The sequence below is a fragment of the Anguilla anguilla genome, chromosome 3 (genome assembly GCF_013347855.1).
Source record: "Anguilla anguilla isolate fAngAng1 chromosome 3, fAngAng1.pri, whole genome shotgun sequence".
NCBI lineage: Eukaryota > Metazoa > Chordata > Actinopteri > Anguilliformes > Anguillidae > Anguilla > Anguilla anguilla.
In genome coordinates, this window is record NC_049203.1 from 11573764 (window position 1) to 11590887 (window position 17124).

The 17124-nt window shown below is 47.1% G+C and overlaps 1 protein-coding gene across 2 annotated transcripts; it reads right to left on the reverse strand.

Moving 5' to 3' along the window:
- Positions 1-640: 640 nt before the first annotated feature.
- Positions 641-16887, reverse strand: rps6ka4 (ribosomal protein S6 kinase, polypeptide 4). 2 transcript variants are annotated; one of them, XM_035410262.1, is made up of 18 exons: positions 15712-16887; positions 15188-15259; positions 13051-13118; positions 12294-12444; positions 11127-11242; positions 10879-10986; positions 10534-10614; positions 9848-9951; positions 9353-9503; positions 9032-9193; positions 8090-8215; positions 7478-7611; positions 6935-7028; positions 6466-6636; positions 5803-5994; positions 5046-5205; positions 4415-4578; positions 641-4048 (listed from the first exon to the last, which is right to left on the reverse strand). In XM_035410262.1, the coding sequence occupies exons 1-18, from the start codon at positions 15800-15802 to the stop codon at positions 3806-3808; spliced, it is 2388 nt and encodes a 795-aa protein (XP_035266153.1). In that variant the 5' UTR covers positions 15803-16887; the 3' UTR covers positions 641-3805. The 2 variants fall into 2 exon arrangements, with proteins under 2 accessions (XP_035266153.1, XP_035266154.1); XM_035410263.1 differs by lacking the exons at positions 12294-12444; positions 13051-13118; positions 15188-15259; positions 15712-16887 and adding an exon at positions 11884-12225.
- Between the last annotated feature and the right edge of the window lie 237 nt (positions 16888-17124).

Consider the following 17124-nt stretch of genomic DNA (forward strand, 5'->3'; position numbering starts at 1 on the left):
TGGTAGTGTCTCGGTTGAGCTGTACTTTTCTGTTTTCTGACAGTGGACTTACAGGGTGCTCCTAGGAAGGTTCAAAGTCTTTGACAATCTTTTTATAACCTACTTCAGCTTTGTGCCTCATATCTACTTAATCTCAAAGCTCTACAGGCAGTCCTTTGGTCTTAATGACAGCCTGACTGATTGGATCTGTTTCAGTTGTGAGGCTTCACAAAGTCCGTGATATTTATTCTGCAGTAATGCAACTGAACACACGTGCATAAAAAATCAACATACGGTAGGCGGACCTTGTTGATGTACTTAGTGTGATCTCTCAAGAAATGGGAATTTTGCCCACTGTCGGTTGTTAATACAAAGGGGCTGAATACTCAATTCATTTTCAGGTTATTTTTTTTATACAAGTCTAAGACATTTAAATACTTTAATTTTAACCTTACAGAGTATTATTCGTATATGAAAAAAATCCCTTATATATAAATATATTCTAAGTTGGCTTTGCAACACAGCAAAATGAGAATTAATCAATGGGGTGAAAATTTTCTGAAGGCACAATAGGTTCCATGACCTGAGCTTTTAAAGCTTGCCTTGTACATTCTGAGGCATTCACCCAAGGAAAATGCAAACACAGGCCTTCACAGACTCATGAAGATCCACAGAAAGATTTTACTTTCATTTCTCAGCTCAGATAATCATGACTGAGCGCGTGCAAATACATTGCCCTCCATTTTCAAAAAAAGGCAAGCCTAAGAAAGGGTTAAAAGAAAACTAATTTAAAAAGAAACAGCTATCAGCTAACAGTTATCCCATTTAACATTGGAAATTGTTGCTGAAAGTAGTGTGAAATGTCAAAACATGAAAACTTACAAATGATCAGATAAAGCAAAAAAGACAGGAAATGTAAATAAGAAATATACCATCTTTTTACTTGAACTAGGCAATGACCTGGCTTCTCCTTTTTTTACAGATTGCTTGCTGACTTGTACATTGTAACTTCACTTCAGACAATATATATTCATCACCAGGCAGATTAGTAGGCTGATAAGGATTCAAGCATTGTTTCAAACAGCCTTATAAATGTTAATTGAAGAGTTTGTTAAATGTTACCTGTTCTGATTGGAATCACATTTACTGTTCTGCAAATTCACCGAACAAAAATACCATGAAATATTCCTTAACAAAGCATCTTCACAGAGTATAATACTGCATGAACTCAGCATGCCCAAACAAAAGAGATTCAAACTAATAACAATTGCTTTCTAACAATGGAGGCAGACAAAATATTTAAAAAATTACCCAAACATTTTAATTTTTTTCTCCATTTTTGGTTAAAATACTTAATACATCAATAACATATCAGATAGACCCAACGTGACATTATATTAAAGTTCTGATATTAAAAGTTCTTGATGCAAAATAACAAAAGGCATTTAACATCATTTAATTATCGCAATTCAATGCAATTCTGTATATGATGATTTAATTTAACAAAACCTTTTTGGCTGTTCATAAAACACAACTGATGTGTTTCTCTTGCAATACATTTCCTCCTAAACGATCACGACATTTAAAAACATTTAAAATATGCAACTAAGTATTATTACAGACAAAACTAACAGCAAAAAAACAAAAGAAAACAACCAAACTGAAAATGACTGGCATATTAATAACAAATCAATAAATCAAATACATTCCATTGGATCTGGTGCTTTAACTGAAGACAAAATATGATATAAAATGTGACAGAAATAGTTCAAAGAATTGAATGCGGTAGTTATTGTAATGAGCCTTCCATTTTGAGCTGTGTGGCAGGTGTGACTAAATCATGCATGTCTGCTGGTTTTTTTTTTTTGTTTGTTTTAGTTTTCAGTTTTTTGTTTTTTTTTGCAATGTTACAGCAATAAATCTTCACCCAGCACAAGGACAATGTAAAAAAACACTGCCACTTTTATCTTATCCAGTTCCTCACACAGTATAAAGGGTGTTTCATTCCTCTCAATGATCTATATATATTTGGAAAACCCATTACAGCGACAGAAATTATTATATTAATTCAGCAGAAAATATCCCCAAAAAATCCATAAAAACATCAAAGGAAATGTCCTGTGTGTTTAAAGCTAAAAAGGTGAAATCATTAAATAATGTGCTGCAATTTCCAAAGCAAAAAAAAAAAAAAAAAAAAAAAAACAAGAATCAAGAATTCATTTAAAGAAAGATTTGTGCATCAGTGCTCTGGTCTTTCCCTGATCCCACTGAAGCCGTGACTCCACTACAGAACTGTGAATCTCCGCTCTTTCACAGTTTCTGCATCGAGATCTCAAGTTATTACTGGGAACAATCTGCACCAAATGTGGCTCAGAGTGGGGGGTGTCGGGGGGCCCAGACGCGTGAGGCCAAAATCTGAACATGGAATAAAATCCCTTAAAGTAACTTAATGCCACGCCTAGGAGAACACCCGCAGTCTCCGTAGCAACGATCAGTGTTTGGATCCTGCGTCTTTAAAAAAAATAAAAATAAAAATGAAAAAACATTTACCTCAAGTGAAATTAAATATGTGATCAAATATTTATATCCTTTGCTGGAATGGCTGGTTTTACCCTCAGAGTGAATGGTGATGAGACATCTTTTTGGTCTCCAGTGGAGGAGAGTGAGATTCACTGCAGTGCGATCGTAAGCCCTTCCGGGTGCCACTGAGCCACGTTTCCTTAGGGAACAATCACAGTGGAGAGGGCTCTGAAAAGACACTTTGGCTCAAGTTGGGGGGGGGGGGGCTGTTTTTGGGGTGCTTTCTCTACTGGCACACCTCATACCTTTCAGGCTGCTGTGAAGACTCCTCTGGGTTATATGTAGTATTTAAAAGGCCTGTTCTGGGGGGGGGGGGTGGGGGGTGATGAGCCTCTTTGGTGGGAGAAACTCTCAGCTCCAGGGTGAGGCACGTTGCACTATTGATCACTCGCGCTTGGCTCAGGGCAGCCTAGCTCAAGCCTGCCCCCTGTGGGCCCTAAAGTGCAGTGCAGCTCCAGGCTCCTCGCGGTCATTAGGAGGGGAGGACCGAGCAGCCCTGCCCCCCACCCCCCTCCTCCTTTATTCAACCGCACAGCTGGAACCAGGCCAGCCCTTTTCAGTTAAACTTCTGAGCGGGTTCCCATCAGGAGCGCGAGTAGCTCCGCCCCCTCCCCCCCCCCACCAACATGACTGACGCTGACTGCCCATTTAACTAAGAGAGCCGTGGACCGAGCCAGCCGGCTGTATAATCACATTGCTTCTGTTGGCGGGGCCACTTCAAAAAAAAAAAAAAAAAAAAAAAAAAAAAACTCGGGAAGTGACCTCATAAGGGAGAACGGGGGGCGTTCCCAATTTTGATCACAGAGAATAACCAAAAGTTTATTTAGGAGCCGAAAGCTTTGACCTCAGCTGTGGAACAAAGTCCAGGCAGTACTTGTAACTGTGCGATGGCAGAATTCAGTGTGTGCTCCAGCCCGAGCTCCAGCTAGCCTGGTTCCAGGTGCAGAACGGGACAGGTACGGACAGGTGTGGACAGAGGCCTTCCAGGACCAGGGCTGAATAGGACTGGGTCAGAAAGTCTCCACTGGGTTCTCTGGGGGATTTGGGGTGTTTGATCTACCTTACATTAGATTGGGTGCGGATTCCAAAACTCAGTCCCCTGTCCCCTCTATGGCTTCTCATCTCCAGTCAGTCAGCCGCTGGCTGTGTCTGTGCGTCTCTGCTCTCCCTCTCTCTCTCTCTCTCTCTCTCTCAAAGGGCGTGCGGCGGTGTGTGTGTGAGAGGGCTTGGCGGGTTCAGTCTAGGCCTAGCTCTGCGCTTTGGGCTCAGAGTTGGGTGCGGGGTGCGCCTTGGGATTGGCTGGAGGCGGTGGAGGGGGAGGAGGAGGGTGCGCAGGGACCGACGATGAGGACGAGGAGGAAGAGGAGGAGGAAGAGCTGCGTCGGGTCTCCACTCCAGTGCTGGTCATCTTCAGCTTGCGTCTCTTGGCCAGCGGGGCGTTGTCCACGCTCTTGAGGAAGAAGCCCTCTCTCTTCCCCTTATTGAAGGCCTGGAGGAGGGGGAGGACAGAGTCCAAAGGACAGAAAGAAAGGATCAGACGCTCATATAAAGGGGAAGTGGTGTCTGAGCTATTTCCTTTTCTTCAGTTTACTCAGTTTGACATTACATTTGACTCTACATGTTGTGTCTGCCAAGACACCAAACTGCAAGATAACTTACTGCCAATAATTTTAGACATTAGACCTGCAACATTTATCTAGTTTAAATGTTTTACCACAAACTTTTTCCCCTTGATTTAATTCTAATTCTTACTGGATCTGAAGATCTGCACAGGCCTAATCGCCACACCACGGTGCCAGTATCAATTCTGCACCCTAACCCTAACCCGAGGCTCCTCCCCTCCCCGCACCCCCACCTTGAACGTGGCGTTGACGTAGGTGCGGACGGTGGGGCCGCAGGACTCCAGCACGTCGGGCGTGCGCAGGGGGGTGGACGAGAGCGCCCCCCCACCCTGGAGCCACTCGTTCTCCCGCAGGGCCGAGAGCTTGAGCCGCTTCTCAGGGTCCACGGTCAGCAGGCCTGCGGAGGGGGGAGAGAGAGAGAGAACAGGCACGAGATCAGGAATGGAGAAGGAGAGAAAAGGGAGAACATTATTTTTAAAATATACAAATATGAGTAAATAGCGTTACAGAAATAGGAGGTGAAAATCAGAGAGGATGTAACTTTGGGGTGTAGACTGTTTAATATGAAAAGTGCAGAGAGAGCCAGCGTGCCAGATGTAAATCTCCAAAGTACACAGTGTACTCCTTTAGCTGAAATAGACTATCTCACGCGCAACAGTCGAAGCTTATAAAAGAGAGAAGGCGCTCTCAGCATGGAACAGTGCATGTAACAAAAATATACACCCGGGATCTTCAGAGACACTACCCAAAGGAGAGACATTTTGTTTGAGTGCACCAGTGTCTACTTTTGGGGGTCTTTCTGAAGTGTGCATACTCGGGTGCATATTCTTGGTACTCTTTTAGCTCTCTGAAGACTTTGCACACCTCTCACTAACTCCTTGGCCTCCTCGGACACGCCCCTCCAGGCCTCCCCATCCAATGAGAAGTCTCCTTCCTTGATCTTGTGCATGATGTCAGCGGCATGGGACGTCGTTATCCCTTTTGGTTCACTTTGGAAGGGCACTTGTCCACTCAGCATGGTGTACTGACAGAAAGACAGATCGTTCACGATATCCACGTTACCAATATTTTAGTTAACAAGTACTTACACACATAATAAAATTTCACATAATATAATTTCCTTTCAAATGAAAAAAACCAGGTTCTGTACAAATTAATACATGAAAATGAAACCTCAGACCACTCATTTGGACAGAGAAAATACTGGAGCAACACTAGCTGCAGACACAGATAGAGTAAATAACTACAGTGTACTAGAGTACAAAATAGTACCCATGAATCACTGACGAACATGGCTCTTTAAGATCCTTGACTCAAAGGTGTTATAAAACCAAGTCGATTTCATTATGTGTGAAGTTTAAGCACGTGCACACACTCGCACACACACACTCACAATTGCACAAGCATACACCCCACACACAGACACGCACACACACACTCACATACAAACATACACACAGACACACTCACACAGCACACATACACAAATACACACGCACGCACACACACACTCACATACAAACATAGACACAGACACACTCACACACACACTCACACAGCACACACACACAAATACAAACACACACGCACACACACACACACACGCACACACTCTCAGTACCAGAATGACTCCCAGGCTCCAGAGGTCGCAGGCCTGGTCGTAGCCTGCGCTGTGGAAGAGCTCGGGGGCGGCGTACTGCAGGGTGAAGCAGGGGGTCTGCAGGGGGGCGCTGCCCGCGGGACACAGGCGCGCAAACCCAAAATCGATCACCTTCAGCACCGCGTCCTCCCCCTCGCTCGCAAAGAGAACATTCTGGAAGGAAAAGAAGAAAGGACGCTCTTCACCCTGCGCTGCAGCGTCAGCCGCTGCTGCGACCTTCGCCTCTCAGCGCGACCTTGAGAAGCGCTTTTACGTGATCAGCTTCGGTAGAGGCTCGGGCGCAGAGATGGCCAGCACAGGCAGCGCACCAGCTGAAGCCCACAGTGTGTGTATCAAATACGCAGGTCTAGTGAGCCAAGACAGGAACTTCAATCTGTGACACGTGTTCATATTTCAGTGAGTTACATAATTTTTAAAAAATTAACAAGGACCAAAATTATATTCCAGAACACGGTGTGAAAGCTACTACTGTCCAAACTGAGAAAAAAACGGAAGTTTTCAGAGAGGAACATTGAAATATAGCTACATGGCTAACCGACTCCTTGTGAAGGACTGTTAGCCAGCTCCACAGGGGGCGGGGCAGGGGGCGGGGTGAAGGAGTGATTGGCGCTTGGCCCTGCCTACCTCGGGCTTCAGGTCTCGGTGCACCACCCCGGCGTCGTGCATGAAGCTGACGGCCGACACCAGGCTCCTCATCAGCTGGCTGGCCTCCCCCTCGGCGAACAGCTTCTTCCTCTTGATCCGCTCCAGCAGCTCTCCCCCGCGCAACAGCTCCATCACCAGGTAGGTGTGGTACTGCGGGAGGAAGCGGCCGCGTTATCCGTCTGCTCATGTGACCGGCCTACTTTGATCCAGGTGTGTGGCCTATGAGTGGTCATTCGGTTTTTTTTTTTAAATGATGATTTGACGCTGGATATGGTCCATATTCTGTTTGAGGATGCACACGGGTATGTGTGTCTGTTTGTGTGTGAGTGGGTCTGTATGTGTGTGCATGTGTATACGTGTGTGCGTGTGTGAATGCCTGTGTGTGCATGTCTGTGTGTATGGGTCTGTGGGTGTGTGTGTGTGTATGTATGAAGTGCATTAAGGGTACCTGGTCGTGGTAGACCTCATGCAGGTTGACTATATTGGGGTGCGCCTCGCACTGTCTGAGTGCTGCGATCTCCCTCTGGGTGTTCACCTCCATCCTGAAACACACAATCCCACACTGCAGTGAACCCCACTGCAGGAGACAGGAGCAGAGGCATCCAGAGCAAGAGCCACTGTAATAAACCATAGACTGCTGAAAAATATGGACAAAGCCATTGTGACATCACCCATTGACTCTCCATGGGCTTGGTGAAAAGCGTTTGAAGCCTGGGAAGTGTAGTTTGTGGGTGCTGCAACGTTGCACAAATTGGAGCCAGAGACTGCGCAGTAGCTTAAAAAACGCAGCCTGGTTTCATACACTCACCTTCACCTACAGCTAATGTACATGGTTAAGTTCTTATGGAGAACAGAACATTTTTATCTTGCTGAAGAACGGCCCTGCAGAGCACTCTTTTTCCTGTTTCCTGGACAGGAAGCGCATCGTACAGGAGCATCGGACAGCGACAGTCCCCTCCCACCCCCCCCCCCACCCCCCCCACACGCTCACCTGCGGCTAACGATCTTGACGGCGTACTCCTGCCCCGTCTGCTTGTGTCGGCACTTCCTGCAGACGGAGAAGCTCCCCTCCCCCAGCGGCGGCTCCTGCAGGCACAGCTCGTACTGCTGGAAGACCTGGGAGTCCTGGGGGGGCGGGGGGGGGGGGGGGTAAAACGGGAGACCAGGGTCACGCGCAGAGTTCGGCTCTAGATTCCTTTCTGCAGACACAGCCGTCGGAAGGGGGCTGGCGCGCGGATTAGAGAGGTGCCGTCTTTTGGACTCGGCGTGACTGTGAGTTTCTCCTAGAGCTAAAGAAATCTGCCGTTGATCTCACGCATTGTGCCTGGAGCTGGTGAGCCTGTCCCTGCTGGATCTGTGAAGCTTTATCTGTGTCTGCAGCCACAGTGTGCGGAGAGTTTCTCAGAGAGTGGGGCAGGGGTCTGTGTGTGGGGGGAGGGGTCTGTATGTGGGGGAGGAGTCAGCATGTGGGGGGAGGGGTCACTGTGTGTGGAAGGTCAGAATAGTACCCTGTGTACAGGGTGAGCAGAGTGTGTGTGTGTGTGTGTGTGTGTGTGAGTATGCGTGTATGAGTGCATATGAGTGTGTGTGAGTGTGTGTGCACCTTTAGCATTGCGCTACGCTCCACGCTGGCAGACCCCGGCCGGTCTGGGCTCATCTGGGACTCCAGGAAGTCCCCCATCACCGCATTCTGGTTGAACAGAATGGAAGGGGCAATAAAGGAGTAGCCCTGGGGTGGATAAACACAGAGACGAGAGATAAAAATCAGTCATTACAAACATAAACCTTTATTAGAAAGCAGGGACGCATCAACCATCGATAAAGTGCACGTTAAGGATAATCTGATATTCCAGGAGATGAATGTATCGCGATGTCGCTCCCAGCTTCGCTGCGTGAGGAACCGCAGCCTTGAGGAAGCGATACGGCGGAATATAAAAGCCAGCATCCTGGGACAGCCGAGGGGAACGCGGTAATGTCTCCTATATTGCTTTAGCTTGAGTCTGTACGGCGCGCGAGGGAACAGGGCTGTCCGGCTGCAACAGGCTCGCTGGTCGGTCAGCTGCCGGTTCGTTCTGTGAGAGGAGGGAGCGAGCTCAGGGCCGCCACTGGGGGCTCAACTGAGTGAGCTGTCCCGAGCACTGGAGGGGGGGGGGGGGGGAATAACTGAATGATTTTGTCCCGGGTTCAGGAATTTCACCCAGCAGTTCTGGGTGGGCTGCAGTGCATGTCTGTGAAGAACAGAGTTTACACAGTGTGTCTGAGAGGGATGAGGTCTGCACAGTGTGTCTGTGTGAAGGGTGCACATGAAATGCAGTGTGTCACTGTGAAGGTGTTGGTTCACAGCAGTGTTTTTCTGTGAGAGATGAGGACTCACACACACACGTCTCTGAGGGTGCAGGGCTGCAGCAGTGTGTTACCGTGAGGGTAACGTTCCCCTGTCTGTGAGTCGTGCAGGTGAACGCAGCAGGCATCTGTGAGGTGTGTGAGGTGTGTGTGGTGTGTGAGGTGTGTGAGGTGTGTGTGTGGGGGGGGGGGGGGGGGGTACCTGGAACAGCCGGTCGGTGCTCGGGGGGGTGCTGGCGGGGGAGTAGACGGGCTCCATGCCGGTGAACTCCTCGGCGAAGTTCCCCACGTCCAGCTCGTTGCGCAGCTCGGGTCGAAACGGAGCCTCCAGCTTCCTCTCGGCCAGGTCCGCCCAGCTCATGCCCTGCAGGAGCGCGGGTCAGAGGAGCAGCCAATCACAGCCTGCCGCTGCGCCGGACCAGCGCCAACACAAACGCGTCCATGTGTGCGACGCCAGGAATGTGGTGCGTATGTGCGTGTGAGGTGTGAGAAGGGGGGTGCGGGGGTGGGGGTGGGGGGTAACCTTGAAGAAGGGGTGGCCCTTGATGTCATCGGCCCCGCGGGGCCCCGAGCCCAGCCTCTTGCGGGGGTCCTTCACCAGCAGCTTCCTCAGCAGGTCCCGGGCCAGGGGGCTGATTTCGGGAGGGAACGGGGGGTCACAGCGCAGGATACGTCTGAGGGACGGGGGGGGCAGGGGTGAGATATTCACAGGAGATGATGTAAGAGAGGGGGTTTAAACAGCCTTAGAAGTTCTTAGAAATGTGCTCATTTCATAAGCATCTAACTCCCTCTGTGATGAATCAGACATCTAAGCTAAGGGGTGTGTGTGCGTGAGTTCGTGCGACAGAGCAAAAGAAAGAGAGAGACAGAGAGAGGGAGGGACAGAGAGAGAGAGGATGAAAACTTACAGAGGGATGGATCACCAAACACAGTGGAGAAAATGTCAGCGCAAGAGGGCCAGAGAGAGAGAGAGAACACCAGGGACAGACAGACAGACAGACAGACAGACAGGGCTCACCTGGACACCTCAGATTGCGAGTTCTTCTCCCCCTCCAGTGTGAACGGGGAGGCCCCCGTCAGAAACTCAAACATGAGGATCCCTAAACTCCACCAGTCCACCGACTGCACACACACACACACACACACAAAACACCAGTGGTGTTCCTGTCAATCCTTCACCGATCGGTCAACTTCAGTAAAATCATAAAGACTCTGAGCTACAGTAAATGCATTTGAGGAGTGGATGCTGCTGCACTGTATCACTACATCCAGACAGAAATAACATGAAGTGCTCTGACCACGGCCTACAGCCTGTGAGGTCTGTGAGGTCTGTGAGGTCTGTGAGGTCTGTGAGGCCTGTGAGGTCTGTGAGGTCTGTGAGGTCTGTGCGGTCTGTGAGGTCTGTGCGGTCTGTGCGGTCTGTGAGGTCTGTGCGGTCTGTGAGGTCTGTGAGGTCTGTGAGGTCTGTGAGGCCTGTGAGGTCTGTGAGGTCTGTGAGGTCTGTGAGGCCTGTGAGGTCTGTGAGGTCTGTGAGGTCTGTGAAGCGTGTGAGGCCTGTGAGGTCTGTGAGGTCTGTGAGGTCTGTGAAGCGTGTGAGGCCTGTGAGGTCTGTGAGGTCTGTGAGGCGTGTGAGGTCTGTGAGGCCTGTGAGGTCTGTGAGGTCTGTGAGGTCTGTGAGGTGTGCTCATCCGTGTGTCTCCTCACCTTCCCATGGCCAGACTTCCCCCGAATGATCTCCGGAGCCATGTACTCGATTGTGCCACAAAATGAGTACGTCCTCTCCTTCTGTGGACATAGACAGACAGACGGACAGGGAGACACACACACATACACACACACAAAGACACACACACACACACAAACAAACACACACACACACACAAAGACACACAGACACACACACACAGGCGCACGCGCACACACACACACACAAACAGACACACACACAGAAAATCGCATTTCATCAAACTCACAGTTGTGCCGACAGAAGTTGTAGTTCTGCGAGCTTTATGGGGAGAGACGCAAGACAGATTGTGTGGCCTTTCTCACCTCCTCGTCAAGAAACTCTTTGCTCAGGCCAAAATCCGTCAGCACCACATGCCCCTCGCTGTCCAGCAAGATGTTCTCTAATTTGATGTCCCGGTAGATGATGCCAAGCTGCGGAGACATTAATCATCCCAGCCTGATTTGCAGCAGCACACGGCCTCGTGCAGGACAGATGTACAGCTGAGCTCACACACACACACAGGGAAGCACAACTGAATCATGGGAAATGGAGTCCCAGAGACCGCACCCACCTTGTGCAGGTGCTCCAGTGCCAGGATGATCTCCCCAATATATATTCGCACCTCATCCTCCGCAAAGTGGTCGCGCTGATACAGGTGGGTGAACATTTCCCCTCCACTCACATAGTCTATACAGATATACAGATATACAGAGAGAGAGAGAGAGAGAGAGAGAGAGAGGAGGAAATCACAGTTAAAAGAGAAATTAGCCTACACCAACACTAACAGCTTATTTACAAGTCAAATTCAATAGTAGTGCGTTTTCTGAGGCCTTAGCAACATATTTCCATAACCGACATTATAAGCTATGTGCGACGGACAAGGTACACACAGGCAGCAACTGCTGTTTGGCCTCGCAAGACAATGAGGTGTGTGCTTCCTCTTAACAAGTACAGTTATCGGTTCCTCTATGGTTGTTCTAAAGAGGCATTTAAAAATCAAACACACATTACAATATCTGTAATATATTTTACACTGTTTACAAATATTTAAATTTTAAAACCGCAGTACCGCTGGACCCTTCGGGACAGAGTCCATAGACCAAAGTACTCGACTAATACTCCACACTGGAGCAATAATCTGCAGTGCTGCGCTGGGTGCAGTGAAAATGTGCCTCCCCTATTGTTCATTTTCCATTTGCCTCCTACAACAATAGCCCCACAGTGAGCCTCTGATGTAATGCACCCTCGTTCAGCAGATTGACCGTCGGGTACTCGGACCATAAGAGTAATAACCAGAGCAGGCCAGCCCATCCAGGCTCATCATTTACCTGCAGAGCAGATTCTTAACTGTCCCATGATTGGTCCGGAGGCTATCATCAATGTTAACACAACAGCATTCCGGGAAAGGAAACTCCTGGTACAGGGACACTGAAAGTGAACCTTCTGTGATTTACTGACCCAAGATCAGGGAGTTTGAAAGCAAAACTTCGGTTACAGACTGACTCAGAGGATGAGTTTGAAAGCAGAACTACTGCAAGGCATTTACCGAGTATAATGGAGTTTTGAAAATAATGGACTTCTGAAACGTGCAGACCCAGGATAAAGGATCTTCAAATCACAACGTGTGTAAATATTGAACCAGGCTAAATAAATCTGAAAGTGAGACGCCTGTCGCTGTTTGGTGGCAGCTGACCCACATCGGCGGCGTCCGACAGCGAAGCGCGCGCGACACACTGACCCAGGATGAGGTGCAGCTTGGCGTGCGTCTGGAAGGCGTAGTGCAGCGTGACCAGGAAGGGCGACTGGCGGATGTGCTCCAGCACCTGCCTCTCCGTGCGCGTGTGCTCGGCCGTCTTCGCCTTCTGCACGATGGCCGCCTTCTTCAGCACCTGCGAGCAAGACGCCCGGCCACGCCCGTCTCCGAGTCAGCCTTTTATTCACCACGCCCCTACGGCTCGGTTCCGTCTCAACACCGCTCGCGTCTAATTAACCTACTAACATTTCAACTGAGGTGGCCGGAGCAAAAGAAGACGTTTGCCAAATAACACAGCGTGGGTCATTACATTACATTTATTTGGAAGACGCTTTTATCCAAAGCAAAGTACAATGAGAGCATACCAAAGGCCACTGGAACAACTACAAAACACAGGTCCGATAAGGTACAGTACTCATTTTGTTCAGTTATTCATAGCTATGAACACGTTAAAGTCCAGTTCACACAGGGAACATCACTCTCAGCTAACCTATGCTAAGTCAAACTAGGAAAGTTGTCAAATGAGTCAACTGTCTTCACACCTCACAGCCTCCACAGACAGGCTGCTCAGTTCTGTCTCAACACTGCCTGTGTCTAATTAACATTTCAACTGAGGTGGCTGGAGCAAAAGAAGATGTTTGCTAAATAACACTGTGTGGGTCCTTTGACAGTACAGCTCTGTGCAAATTCATGCACAGTTCTCATTCGGTGGGTTAAAATGAGTAGGAATGAGGGAACACACCTTCATGGCGTACAGTTTCCCTTCATCGTGACCGCTGGTCTTCCTCACCAGGAACACTTTCCCATAGGCTTGAGGAAAAAGATGAGGGAAAGGAGGGAGAGAAACAGCGGAGAGTGGGGCAGCATTGATTGACAGCAGGAAGCAAAGAGGGGAAGACAGGAGTGTGAGTGAAGCAAGAAATACAACATCATTTTGAGTAGCTGCATGCTAAACTGCATTCCACGTTAAGAACAGTTCAACATGCATAAAATATACTCATTTCCATCTTAGTTAAGGTATACAAGCATGCGAATGGTAAATGGACTGCATTTATATAGCGCTTTTATCCAAAGGGCTTTATAATTGATGCCTCTCATTCACCCATACACACACACACACACACACACACAAACGGTGAAAGGCTTCCATGCAAGGTACCAATCCGCTCGTTAAGAGCAATTAGGGTTTAGGTGTCTTGCTCAGGGACACTTCAACACGCCCAGGGCAGGGGATCGAACCGGCAACCCTCCGATTGCCAGACAACCGCTCTTACCTCCTGAGCTATGTCGCTTGCACTGTGTGTCAGACTGCATGTTGGTTTAAGTTCTGCCATCACTCAACACTAAGGAAAACCGGTTCATCAGAAGCCATCTTCTGGCCCTTCAACTTTCAGAGTTTATCAGATTAGAAAAAAGGCCTGTGTCTGAATGCTGACTTTTTTGTACAAGTGCTGCTGCCCTAAAATTCAACGACAAGTAAAAGAAATATCCGAAATCGACCAAGTCAAATGGAAAAAAAGGGGGGGGGGGATTATGAATAATGGTAGTGTAGCATAATGGGTAAGGAGTTGGTCTTGTAAACTAAAGGGCACAGCTACGATTCCCCAGTAGGACACTGTTGGTGTACCCTTGAGCAAGGTACTTAACCTGCATTGCTCCAGTATATATCCAGCTGTATAAATGGATGTAATGTAAATGCTGTGTAAAAAGTTGTGCAAGTCGCTCTGGATAAGAGCGTCTGCTAAACGCCTGTAATCTAATGTAGTGTGCACTAATGGGTGTGCAATTATACGACAACAGAAGCAGTGTCTGAGGATGAAGTAAATCCAAGGGGTTTGGACATTTATCCTAATTTATGCCTGTGTGATCTTCAGCAGACCAGCGTATCACATGACCCATATAAGGCATAACCCAGGCACATAAACACCATTACAAATTTCAAATGGGCAAAGGTACATGGTTTAACCAAAGGGGTCTTCTTCATCATTGAAGTTCCTGCCAAATATGGCCCAAAAATCACACCTCTCTCTAAGTCACAGATCTCTTCTTCCAGTCATGGAAGCCAAAACAATGGCCAACTGGGCCTGTCCAGCATTTTTATGTTTCCCTTATTTTTCCAGTAACACGCAAAGGCTAGCAGGAGTCACGGTGTGTGCAATACAATGAAAGCATTTACAAAGCCTTATCATAACAAAGTTACAACAAAACTGTCGGAAACACAGTATTTTAAAATGACTCACAGGTCACTAAGCAGTAGTCAATTATCTAAAAAGCAACATAAGTAAATGTTTCCTGTCATGCCAGTAACTGATACATCATTTTGTACAAGAAGAACAGATAATTTGTCAAAAAAAATAACATTCATATAGGTCCACCTGGTGCTACAATCCACCTGATGAAGACCTCCTAATGAAAAGTAGTTGAGCCTGCTGGCTTACTGCACATAAAGTAAAAAGAAACCTTTTGTGGGATCCTGTACTGTGCGGGCAGAGCATAATCTCCACTTCCCTGGTCTCCTGTGATCTGGCCGTGTGGAGTAGCAGCTAAGGATTTTGGGCTGGTAACCTGATGGCAATGGCTGTACCTCTGACTCCCAGCTGGGACGACAACCTGCTTTTAATACCATCCAGTTGTGTAAACTGGTACATATACGTTATGTGAGCCATGAGAGTCAAGCTACATAACGAAATCTGCTCAGAAATAGGTCACAATAACTAGTCCGCCATAGTTAATATGAAGTGACAAGCAGTCCGTCAGTGGGGTGTTGAACCTGTAGTGTTCCAGAAAGGGGAGGCACTCAGACCTCAAAAGCCATTGATAATACAGTGTGCCCAAAAATCAGGTCTAATGCACAGATCTTTCCGAGTGGGGCATCTCACCTCCAGTCCCCAGAACCTTGAGCAGTTCAAAGTTCTCCATTCCCACCTTCTCAGAGTGTCCGGTAAGATTAGCTGGAGAAGAGGGATGCAACAACCAGTGGATGAAATGAATATGGACTCCACTAGTGAACGGTTATCATTGAGTTAAACTAATCACTTAAAGTATTAACACTTCGCAGGCAGCCTGTTCAAAAGCATAAAGACACTTGTCCGCATGAGGAGAAAGCAGTCTGCCCCATTATATTTAAATTGTTTTTCAGTAGCACAACAGACATAACCGCAACCTCAATGCAATGTGCCAGTTGTTCTAGCGCTTTCTGTGGTTTAACATACTTTTTATATGACTATGAGAGTTGTGAGAAGAAGAAAAAAGAACTAGTGGAATACACAATTGGTCATGAAAAAATATTAGGTACAAAGAAGTAGGACTCTTCTACACAAATCATTAACACTGTTGCATCCGTGTATGCACTTCAAAACAAACGATGTCCACGGTCACGGCAGTAGAGAGTTAATACACCTACCGTTAGTGAGTTGGTGTTTGACAGTGTAGGTCTTATCCCGGACCTCTTCGCCAGAATCCTCCCCACTGCTTCCCGAGCTGTCCCCCGACATGTTACAAGCACTTGCCTTAAATATATTACGAATGTGTTCGTCTTCTGACCTTTTCCTGGGTTGCCGTTTTCCTTTATTTCGGATTAATACACACGCATTTACAGATGCTGTGCATTTACAAATGGTAGTAGAGAAAGAAACCGCGAAGGGATTTTAATGAGAAATCACTACTACGCGTAGTGTCCGCTTTATAATTATCTGAGTCTATTTGTTTTATTTCATTTTTGATTTCGGGTGCAACCATAATTTCTGCAAAAATCCGCCAAAATATCACGTCATTATTCCTGATCTGTGTATACATTTCCTTTGTGTTTAGCTGCGAGAGGTTAAACAACACTCCCCATTAAATTATTTGTTGTTTTGTACTGTAGCTAAAGTGCAAATATCTCATAATAACCCCGCTCCCTCCTACTTCTATTGGTTTATCATAGCAATTCACAGATCAACACCCGCCATACTTGAGTGTAACCATATCATGGTTTTCTGATGTAGGCAACTCGACGACCGGAATTTCCTCTTTTTATTTCGACACAAGCTACTGTTAGCTACAACCCGCTGTAAAGTCGCAACAGTAACACTTAAAGCAGTATCTATGTTACGCAGAAGAGGGGCTACATTACCGCCCCAAGATCACAATGTTTTCCCGCAAAGACGTTTCCGTTTTCATTAGTGGCTATCGCTAATAAAAATCCACTCTTCTTCGCCAATTCAAACACTGTATAAAACGATTATGCCGAACAATACTTACTTCCTAATCTGCAGATATGTTTGTTGTTCCTAGCAAGTAAAACCCTGCAGTATTCTCTCTTTATGGTATGACATATAGCAATAGTATTTCAAAATTGACAGACCAATGTAGCTAAACGTAAATGACAAATTAATGCAGCGTAAAATTACTTAAAGCGGTAATAAATATAATAAATACTCTGTTTCTCTTTCGTTTCCGGCTGCAGAAGAAGCTGTTTCGCATTTAATATTCGCGTTTGATATTTTCTAAAAAACGAAACTGGTGGAAAAATTACACTTAAACTGTAGTGTAGACTGTGGTTTGTGTGTATGCGTGAGGGGATGTTGCAGCTACGGAAGCCGAGAAGTCTCAATCTGACTTTCAATTGCAGTTAAAGTCGGGTGGGGTTTTGAGATGTTGAAAGTAAGGGAGGGAGGAAGGAAGAAAAGTAAGACATGAGGGAAAAGGAGGAAGTCCCCGTGAGGCTTTCTGTCAGGAGATCCGCGCGATAGGCCATAACACACCTCAAAGCATCAACATTTCCACAAATTATAATGAACCAGGATTAATATAACCTCATATGATTTTAACTATT